Source organism: Populus euphratica, unplaced genomic scaffold (assembly GCF_000495115.2).
Source record: "Populus euphratica unplaced genomic scaffold, PopEup_1.0 scaffold373.1, whole genome shotgun sequence".
Taxonomy (NCBI): Eukaryota; Viridiplantae; Streptophyta; class Magnoliopsida; order Malpighiales; family Salicaceae; genus Populus; species Populus euphratica.
Genome location: NW_011500265.1, coordinates 211,592 through 222,946, shown reverse-complemented (window position 1 = coordinate 222,946; position 11,355 = coordinate 211,592). Strand labels below are relative to the sequence as shown.

General features: G+C 34.3%; 1 protein-coding gene across 3 annotated transcripts; it reads right to left on the bottom strand.

The window, feature by feature from the left end:
- Positions 1–422: 422 nt before the first annotated feature.
- LOC105112901 (heterogeneous nuclear ribonucleoprotein 1-like) lies at positions 423–4,708 on the bottom strand. 3 transcript variants are annotated; one of them, XM_011008795.1, is made up of 5 exons: positions 4,367–4,708; positions 4,120–4,244; positions 3,628–3,855; positions 2,013–3,213; positions 423–993 (listed from the first exon to the last, which is right to left on the bottom strand). In XM_011008795.1, the coding sequence occupies exons 3-5, from the start codon at positions 3,847–3,849 to the stop codon at positions 968–970; spliced, it is 1,449 nt and encodes a 482-aa protein (XP_011007097.1). In that variant the 5' UTR covers positions 3,850–3,855; positions 4,120–4,244; positions 4,367–4,708; the 3' UTR covers positions 423–967. The 3 variants fall into 3 exon arrangements, with proteins under 3 accessions (XP_011007097.1, XP_011007096.1, XP_011007099.1); XM_011008794.1 differs by lacking the exon at positions 4,120–4,244; XM_011008797.1 differs by lacking the exon at positions 4,120–4,244 and having other exon boundaries at positions 423–1,042; positions 4,367–4,707.
- Positions 4,709–11,355: the final 6,647 nt, after the last annotated feature.

Here is an 11,355-nt window from a genome sequence, read left to right as displayed (position 1 = left end):
CTTGACAAGACCGGAATCGAACTATAGGGAGGTTAATTATATAAATTATAAACAACAATTATAAATAACAATAATAGTAATAATAACAACAACAACAATACTAGTACTAGAAGTAAAGAAAAAAAAGTTGATGAGAACTTTGAGATGAAAAATCAATGTTAGAGTTAAACTAATATAACCCTTACTCTTGAATTTCTAATAAAACTAATTCAGGTTTTTTAAAAACCCTACACCAAACAACTAAGTATCAATTCCAAGTATCATGTGTCCGCATGCGAAAACAACTTATGTCATTAGCATTTTGCACAAAATATTTATTTATGCTAGCTAATAATTATAGAACCATACGAGGGTAATAACAAGCAAGCAATCGCAATCGCAATCTGGCATTCATTTAAATACATGAAAGAACAGCATCCATCCGAGAGTGAACTTGCTTTTATAGTACTCTCAATTAATAAAAAATGAATAAGAATATTATGTAACTTATTTCTGGGGGTGGGGATCGTAAAAGAACATCCCTTATAATGTTTCACACTAGCAGATAAGAAAAAACCTCAAATACAATCTGGGAGAGACAAATAAAGAGGAGCAAAAATACTGACAGCAACCAGCACCATAGGCAGGCAAAATCAAAAAAGAAAATGAAAGAAAATCCTCCTTTTTTTTTTTTTAACCACTATCACAGGGGCACCTCGCTGAAGATGCACGTACATTTATGGAACCAATCTTCCTGAGTATATGTCCCACAATCCGATTTTACACCTCACTCAAATGCCAAAGGAACCTAAGCTTTTGACTATGTAGAAAGAAAAAATAATCAAATCTCAAACCTTACACAAAATCCCTTGTAACTGCTTTCTCTCAACGTGTATAATGCAAATCAAGAACCCTCGTTAGCTCTGTAAGATAAATTTCTTTATATGCTGATCGTAATCAAGACGGGACATATGAAATTCACAATTCTTCACCTGTTTAAAGAGATTCCTTCACCTACAATTATCAAGTGACATCCATTAACAGATCTCCTAGGTAGCAATTCCTGAAGCAAGTACCAATTAAAAGAAAAGCTAAAATTAGTACCAGATGTTAGCAATTAGCTACTGAATATCAGCACCCACAATAGCTAAAAGCTGAAGGTGTCTTAATATTTTATTATATCTTTTAAAACTCAGATTGCTCAAATGCATGTTTGGACAAGTCAATGTTTTAGATGATCTCGCATATTTAGATAGATATGTACATACATGTCCACTAAGTCAAACATAGCATAGGAATACCTTTTGAATTTACAGATTATTGATGTCCACTTCCACTCCCAAATGAAAGAATGAGAGAACTATACACACACACACACACACACAACCCTTCTGCGTAGTTTTTTTATGCAAGTGAATTCCAGCATAAGAGAATTACACAATCTATAAATAGGCCTCCCAATTGGTTAAAAATCTGGAAATGAAAAATAAAGTTCTGATATGTCATCAATCCAAATTGTTAAGAATTCAAGGATTGCATGCAAGACAAGGTCAGTCAAAATAATTAAAAAAAAAATCCATGTAGAATTAACACATCTAGAAAATTACTAAAGCATGTCATATATCATATGTAGTTGAGGCAGCGGTGTGGATCCTTTTCAACAAAAATGCAGTTTAGGGGAAATAAAAAGTTACGATACCAATCCAAAGATATTAACATTGATAAGGGCATGTCTAGATGGAAATAGATAACATCGTTCATTGAGGAGATAACACCATCTTTTACTTTATAAGCAAACCTAATTGAGATTTTGCTATGAACTTGTCAATGCAAAAGAAATAAAAGAGCGCTCAAATATCATATAATTGTTTTGATGCTCCAGTAAAAGAATTCTTCTAGAAGTTTTCACTCAACATAAATGTTTGTGACAAATGCAGACACACAGATGCCCATGTGCACTGGCATATATATAGTCCATTAGATTTTATTTACAACCTAAACTATTTCAAAGAATGTTCAAAGGAAAGTGTTACCTCTATTTGACTGTCTACTTGTAACACCATAACTCCCAATATAACCCTCAGAATTCTTAGTTGTAACATCTGAAACTACATCTCCGAGTCCATAACCAAATGATCCGGATCCATCTAGCTCAGGGATTGCAGTTCGCCAAGTTGAATCACCATAAACTGAACCACTACGGTAAAGTTCCCCATAGGACCCCTCATAACCACCAATTGAACCAGAGAATGATGAAGTTGGTGGTACACTAGCTCCACTGTTTCTTGCATATCCTGACCCACCAAAACTATAATTGCTGTCACCATTCCCATAACCCATGCTGCCACTAGTATAGCCAGAAGCAATCCCTCCACCTTGGGCTGAAACAGTAGAGGTGCCCCAATTTGCTCCACTATTCCCAAATGAAACTCCAAAACTTCCAGATCCAGATCCCAGCAGAGGACCAGGGCTGCCAGGATTTGTGGCAGTGTTGAGGCTCCCATTTCCCCAAACATTCCGAGTAGTAGGGCTCAAGAGAGAATCATTTCTTGCATTCCCAACACCATAACCTATTGGGGTGCTGTACCTGCTTGGATTACTACTATAATAGGGACTTGAGATCCGCCCATATGCAGGAGTGTTGCCAAAGTTGGAACCTCCACCATAGCTTGGACTCAAGACTGGCTCTAAATTCATACTCGTCCCATAACCACTGGTGCCAAATGGAGCAAAGCCACTTCGACCAGTGGCAAGTGGATTAAACCTACCATCCATCCTCATTCCAAAACCTCCAACAGAGCTCATATTATATCCCTGAGTGTATGAATTCAGAAAGTTGTTGGCCCTGGTCAAACTGTAGTTGTACCCCATCAGAGGGCTCCGACTAGGCCCTGGTGATAACTCCTTCGGGACTGCCCGCTTGACCTCAACCATTTTACCATTGAGTTCATGAAATGTTTTATGCAGAACTCTGTCAACTGCTTCCTCTGAATCATAAGTAATGAAGCCAAAGCCTCTTGGCCTTTGAGTGTTATGATCATACATCACTACAACGTCAATAATAATACCATACTGCTCGAAGTACTTCTTAAATTCATTTTCAGTAACTGTAGATGCCAGGCCTCCAACAAAAATCTTTTTGGTGCGTCCAGGACCTGGAGAACCATGAATATTACTAATGTTTCTACTTAAAATGTGCTGATCATCCCTAGGAACAGCCTTCTTTGCTTCAACCTGAGACATTGAGAGTGAAGTATCTAAAATCAAGCAGTTACATTTCATTCTAGTTTCTAGTGTCTAGCATACAGTAAGTTACATTTCATTCTACTCCAGACCAAAATTGGTTTACATTTCTCACCATCATCAGAGACCATAACCATAAAGTCTCTTTCACTCTTTAATACAGAGTACTAAACTTGAAGTTGATACATTTCGAAACATTCTGCAACTAAATTAAAATACGAATATTTTAATCGTCCCAATATTAATTTCACAATACTAACTCGGAGTTAAACATGGGAGAAAGAGTATGTTCAACTCATGAATTTGGACATCTAAATAAATATGATCTGAATTAGAGCAAGAAAGTTAACATTGCGCCATAAATTTTCACAATGCACAAAAGATTTTTGCAATCCAGCTACTCACCGTGCGGCCGTCAATCACATGCTTCTCCATGATGACTCTCTCGGCAACAGTAAGATCTGCAAAGACAACAAAACCAAAGCCACGGGCACGGCCTGTAACACGATCTCTCATGATCACAGCCTCAACCACTTCCCCATAGTTGCTAAAATATTCCTTAAGACGTTCCTCATCAGTGTCCCATGAAATCCCACCAATGAAGAGCTTACCAAGATCTGATTCCATCTCTTGCTACAAGAATCCATTACAACAAATTCCCTCATCCATTGCGAATACCAATCAAAAGAAAAGGTAGTTCAAAATATAACATCCAAATCAAACAAAATTTATAATTCAGTTGATAATCTAATAATCATTAGCTTAATCAGTAGTAAACAAATATGAATTATACAAGTTAATAAATACTTCGATGCTAATGCTCAATGTTTATCAATAGAATAAGAACAGATCAATCTGTCAATAAGAACAGTCAGACAAGCAAAGAAAAAAGAATACCCGTTTAAAATGATTTAGATAGAATCTGATTGATACCCAGTCAAAAAAGGAAGGTGGGTGTTTAACAAATCCAATCTAGGACCATCTGATCCTTCTAGCACCAATCAAAAGCCAATCCATGATAACTGATGAACCAAAATAATAATAATAATAATAATAAGCACAGGAATTGTGGTGGATGTATCACGACCCAGATAATGCTTGATTGAGATCAGGAGAAAAGAAGAGTGAAAGATTAATAATTTACCATATTGGAGAGGACCAAGATGGGAAATTTGAGAGAAGCTAAGATCTAAAGGGAGGAATTGTTGAAATATAAACAGAGGAAGAGGTGCTCATGCTTTGAAGGGAGGCTTTTATGTGTCTCTCTCCGTTTTTTTCTGTTTTTTATCTTTTCTTAGTTTTTCCACTCCTCTTAATTAAACGAAAAGAAAAGAAATGGAATTTGTAGCTGAGAAGGTGAGTGAGAGAGAGAATATATTTATATAATACAAAAATGGAGAGAGATATTGAGATTTGGCAATCCTCTGTTGTGAGAATATTTGAAGGAGCCTAAGAGTGAAGGCAGGAGATAGGATCTTTTTTCCTCTCTTTTTTTTTTTGTTTTCTTTTTACATTCATGAGGGATGATGACTTCTTTTTTTTTTAAAAAAAAAGATTCCACAGTTACATAATTTATTTTCGAGCTATTATACTACATTACATTTTAAATATTTCTGTGTAGCATAATGTTTCCTTCTTCTTTACAGTGCATGAGTACATAATAATGGCATAATGTTTCCTTCTTCTTTACAATGCATGAGTAGCATAATAATGGTTTGCACTATTTTGTTGAAATCATAGAGGATGGAGCTAAAGGCTTGTGGGAGATGTTGAATTTGAGATTATGTGAACGTATCATATAATTATTTCCTGCTTGGATTGGATGCCAGAACCAAATCTTAAATAGAACTTTTGCATTTTTCAGGACATGCTCTCTTTTACACACACAAATTTAATATTCTTTTTTCCCCTCCCATTCTCATTGAAGTTCTCATACATTTGGACCAAATATAATTATAGGAGATCATTAATATCCAATTGATATAACTACGGTGACTTTCTTTCTTCTGACATTATATGATTCAAAACCTAGGTGATAATATGATTTTAATGTGGTTTTAGGTTGCACATTTGTCTTTATACACCTTACCATTGCTATATTTATGAATTTCCTCGCCTATCGAATTGAGCTAGTGCTTAATTGGCAATATGAGAATGCACAAGCTCATAATATAATACTTAGCAAAATTGCTAAGCAAACAAAAAAATAAAATTGAAGAACAACTCCATAAAACTTTACCTATCATAGAGCAAACAACTCAATAGATTTCCAAGATAATTCATCATTTACATGTAGAGTTAGTTCATATGGCGTCCTTAGTTGCTCTTCCACTCTAATTATAGTTATGATGGTGACACGACTAAAAGATTGATATCTTCTTTAAAGTGCAGGAGTGTCGAAATAATAAATAACCCGGCAAGACCGGGGTCAAACCACAGAGAGGTTAATTGTACAAATTATAAACAACAATTATAAACAACAACAATAGTAACAATAACAACAATAATAATAATAGTAGCAATAATAATACTAATAATAATAATAACAACAACAATAAGAATAACAACAACAATAATAAAGAAAAAGAAGAAGAAGAAGAAACGTTGATGAGAACTTTGAGATGAAAAATTAATGTAAGGATTAAATAATGATAACAAACAATGTCAAGGTTAGAGGATCCACTAATGGAATGTCAAACAAGTATAATATAAACTCTTATTATTCAATTGAAAACCACACACAAAGGAGGTTCCAATCAAATTATAGATTGTTAACATGATTACATTACTCATCTTATTCGATTAATGCTAGTACTTGTAAATCTCGTCAAGCATTCATGATTATAACTTATGTAAACAACAAATCAAGTTCCTTTCATAGCTCAGGTGTCGGTTATACCATACAGTATGACCTATGAAAGTGCCAAGCATTTGTTGTACCAAGTGTTATACAACATAAATCAAGATTAGTCATTTAACAAGCAAAGTATTAAAGAGTGACCAAGATAACAAATATAAAACATGTTAGTATCAAACATTAAAGTCCATATTAAGTTTACACTATACTTATTCTTATATCATTAGTGTAACCTTTTCACCTTGACATAATAAACTTAACTAAACATAATGAAAGAAAGAAAAATAAATAAACAACATAAGAACATAAATAAGATAAAAGTTAACTAAGTAAATGAAAGGAAATGAAAGGCATAAACTTGATATTAATGAAAACAAAGCATAAACATTACAAAAAATACAAAAAGAGAAAACAAGAGCATGATCTTGATCTCGACACCAAGATGCCTAAATGCATGGCAAATGCCTCCTTTTATAAGCCAAAATTGGGAACTATTGATTTTATGACTAATTAATGAGTGGGTGACCAACTCTTGACTTGGTGACAATCTTTATCTTCTCTTGTTTGCCCAAAACGTCATTGATAATGTTAAAATTGGAGCCATTTGAAAACATGAAAGTTGTAGGAAAGTGTCTCAGCTTTCTTGTCTAAAACATTCAGCTCATTTCGACTTCTAGAACTCCAGATATGACCAAAATATTGAACAGTGCTCGGGCTAGAGGACAGATTCGGGCTTCTTTATTGTTGCAATAATGTGGACTTGAAAATGGCCTTTTTAGATCTTGGGATCCATATGAAAGTTGTAGGCCTATGTCTTACCTTTCTATTCATATAAAGTAGACCTAAATCTGAGATCTATAGCTCCAGATATGACCCAATTACCGAATATTGTTCCGGTTTGGATTGCACCGACATCTCTTTTCTAAGTTTGGCCATCTCTTTATCTTTTCAATTTCAGTTCTTAAATTCATCAATCAATCCTTTCATTTATGTGATAGGCCTGTATTTAAAATGAACATTTACCACAAATTAAAGGTATCTTATATTATTAGATATATTATTATAAAACATGTTTTAGTTAAGGAGTTATTGATACTTCAAGTGCAAAATGATGATATAAAACCTTGATAAAAATACACTTGTAAGTATCAATCACACCCCTCAACTTTGTATGTGATTCCATATTTTTTCATTAAAGACTCAAATGGCTTGTTGCAGAAATGTGTTCCACCATCACTTATTATGGCTCGAGGGACTCCAAATCGACTCAAAATATTTTCTTTCAAAAACTTTATCACTGTTTTGTGATCATTGTTTCGATTTGGAATTGCCTCTATCCATTTTGAAAAATAATCTACTGTGACTAATATGTATAAGAAACCAAATGATGGAGGGAATGGACCCATGAAATCTATACCCCAGCACTCAAAGATCTCAATGACAATAATGGGATTTAAAGGCATCGTGTGATGTTTTGAAATAGATCCCAACTTTTGACAATTTTCACAAGACTTGCAGAATGCATGTGAGTCTTTGAACATGGTGGGCCAATAAAATCCACTTTGTAAGATTTTTGCAGTTGTCTTTCTTGACGAGAAATGACCCCCACATGCCTCAGAATGATAAAATTTAATGCATCTTCGAAATATTTGATTAGGACAATATTTGAATAAATAAGGATCATCCCAATAAAAGTTCTTCACTTCGTTTAAGAACTTTCTTTTATCTTGGGTACTCCAATGAGCTAGCAATTGTCCTGAAACAAGAAAATTGACAATATTAGCAAACCAAGGCATTGTAAAGACAAAAAGTAAAGATTCATCGGGAAAGTAGTCATCGATTGGTGTGATGTTAGTTTTCGAATCTGTTATCAATCTTGACAAGTGATCTGTGACGACATTTTTGCTGCTTTTCTTATCTTTGATTGTGATATCAAATTCTTGAAGTAACAAAATCCACCGCACCAATCTAGCCTTAGAATCTTTCTTATAAAGAAGATATTTCAATGCTGCATGATCACTAAAAACAATAACAGGTGAGCCAACAAGATAAGATCTGAATTTTTCACATGCAAATACTACTGCAAGTAATTCTTTTTCAGTGGTGGAATAATTCATTTGAGCACTATTTAAAGTTTTACTTGCATAGTAAATTACATAAGGTTTCTTATCTTTTTTTTGTCCCAAAACACCACCTAAAACGTAATCACTAGCATCACACATTATTTCACAAGATAATGACCAATCAGGAGGTTGAATGATAGGAGCACAAGCAAGCAAGTTTTTAAGTTTAACAAAGGCTTCTTCACAATGCTCAATCCATTCAAAAATAATATCCTTTGTTAGAAGGTTACTTAAAGGCTTATATATTACACTAGAATCTTTGATGAACCTTCTATAAAAACCAGCATGTCCTAGGAATGATCTAACATCTTTAAGAGATTTTGGTGGTGGCAAGTTTGTAATTAACTCAATTTTAGATTTGTCAACCTTAATTCCTTTTGATGAAACAATGTGACCAAGTACAATGCCGTTTGTTACCATAAAATGACATTTTTTCCAATTCAGCACAAGATTCTTCTCTTCACACCTAGTCAAAACCTTTTCTAAGTTAGTCAAACAATCATCAAATGAATCGCCAAAAACAGAAAAATTGTCCATGAAAATCTCAAGAAAATGTTCAACCATATCACTAAATATACTAAGCATGCATCTTGGAAATGTGGTTGGTGCATTACATAATCCAAAAGGCATCCTTCGATATGCAAAAGTACCAAATGGACATGTGAAAGTAGTCTTCTCTCGATCTTCCAATGCAATTTCAATTTGGTTGTAACTTGAATAGCCATCTAAGAAACAATAAAATTCATGACTTGCAACTCTTTCTAGGATTTGATCCATGAAACAATAAAATTAAGTTTTCTATAGTCAATGCACATGCGCCAACCAGTAACAGTTCTAGTGGGAATTAACTCATTGTTCTCATTTGTTATCACAGTGACTCCAAACTTCTTAGGTACAACTTGGGTAGGACTTACCCATTTGCTGTCAGAAATAGGATAAATGATTTCATTATCTAGAAGCTTAATGACTTCATTTTTCACTACTTCTTTCATATTAGGATTTAGCCTTCGTTGCATTTCTCTAGAGGGTTTAGCATTTTCCTCTAAATAAATTATATGTGTACAAATCAAAGGACTAATTCCTTTTATATCGGCTATGGTCCATCTTAATGCATTTTTGTGCATTTTCAGAGTTTGTAATAACTTACCTTCTTGATGTGCATTAAGTTTGGAAGAGATTATTACCAGAAAATTTTTGTTTTCTCCAAAAAATAAGTATTTAAGATTGGATGGCAACGACTTCAAATCAGATTTTGGTGGTTGAACACTTGAAGGTATGGATTTAATTGATCGTGGTGGCAATTCCTCAATTTGTGGCCTCCAATTACTTGTCTTTGATTCTTCTTGAAAATAAATCATTTGCAAATCATCAGATTCATCAATCTCAATTTCACTAGAAGTGGTTGGAAATTGATCATGAATTAATTTTTCAGTAAAGTCCACTTCCTGTAAATCATTATCATCTCTATATTGCTTGCAAATGTTGAAAATATTCATCTCCAATGTCATGTTTTCAAATGATAGCTTCATTAATCCATTCCTATAATTAATCAATGCGTTAGAAGTTGCAAGAAATGGACGTCCTAAAATAACAAGAAATGAATTACATACTTCAACAGGTTGTGTGTCCAAGACAATAAAATCCACAAGATAAATGAATTTATCGACTTGTACTAACACATCATCAATTATTCCTCTAGGCACTTTTAGAGATCTATTGGCAAGTAAAAGAGTTATAGAAGTTGGTTTTAACTCACCTAGATTGAGACTCTGAAAAACTGAATATGGAAGTAAATTCACACTAGCACCGAGATCAAGTAAGGCTCTTTCAATTTTATGCTCTCCAATAAAGCAAGAAATTATAGGACAACCAGGGTCTTTATATTTCAAAGCATTATTGTTCTGAAGAATAGCACTTACTTGTTCGGCTAGAAAGACTTTCTTTTTCACATTCAGTTTCCTCTTCACAGTGCATAGATCTTTCAAAAATTTAGCATAGGAAGGAATCTGTTTAATAACATCTAGCAAAGGTATATTGATTCTTACCTGTTTGAAAGTTTCAAAAATTTCAGAGTTGTGATTGACTTTCCTTTGTTTGGTCATGGATTGAGGAAATGGAAGTGTTGGCGGAGAATCAATCTTTTCTTTGCAATTTTCAAATTCAACCCCTTCCTTACCCTCAGAGATTGACTCATCATCTTTCTCATAAGGTTCAAGAGAGGGTTTTTCAATAACCTTACCATTGCGAAGAGTAGGGACTGATTTGACTTGATCCATGTGTTGGCTTCCGGAACTACTTGCATTTGCATTGTATTGCCCCTTGGATTTTGTTGTGGTTGAGATGAAAACTTACCTTTCTCTTGGAAACTGAGAGCAGATGTTAATTTTGAAAGAGTATATTTAAAATCTGTCATGTTTTGAGCAAGTTGAGTATTGATTGTCTCTTGCTTTTCAATGAATGCATGCAATGTTTCCTCAAGATTTCTTCTAGGAGGTGGAGCATAAGGAGGTCCATATCCGTGAGAATTTTAGAAATTGTGGTGTGCTTGAAATGGTGGTTGTGAAGTTTGTGCATTGTTGTTCTCACTCTTCCAACTAAATTTTGGGTGATTTCTCCAACCAGGGTTGTATGTTTGTGAGTATGGGTTGTGGTTGGCCCTTTGGAAACTGTTTAAAGCATAAGCTTGTTCATGGAGACATTCCTTAAAAGAAGGCAAGGCTGGACAATTATTGGTTGAGTGTTCATTTGTTTCACAGATTTGATACACAATGTTTTCAACAGATTTTAATTGACCACTCCTTTTCAATTCTAGTGCCTCGACTTTTCTAGCTAAAGATGCAAACTTGGCTTGAAGGTCATGATCTTCCCTAAGGTTGTACATACCTCCACTAGATGTATGAGGTTGAGTTTTACTCGGTGCCTCATAAGTACCCGCGGTGTCCCAATTTTGAGCATTTTTAGCTAACAAGTCTAAGTACTTCATTGCTTCATCAGGATCTTTATCTTCAAAAGTTCCATTGCACATCAATTCAACCATTTGCCTATCTCTAGGTGTTAACCCTTCATAAAAATATGAAACCAATCTCCATGTTTCAAAACCATGATGAGGGTAAGTACTAAGTGCTTGACCGCTTTTTATGATCGGCTTGTTTT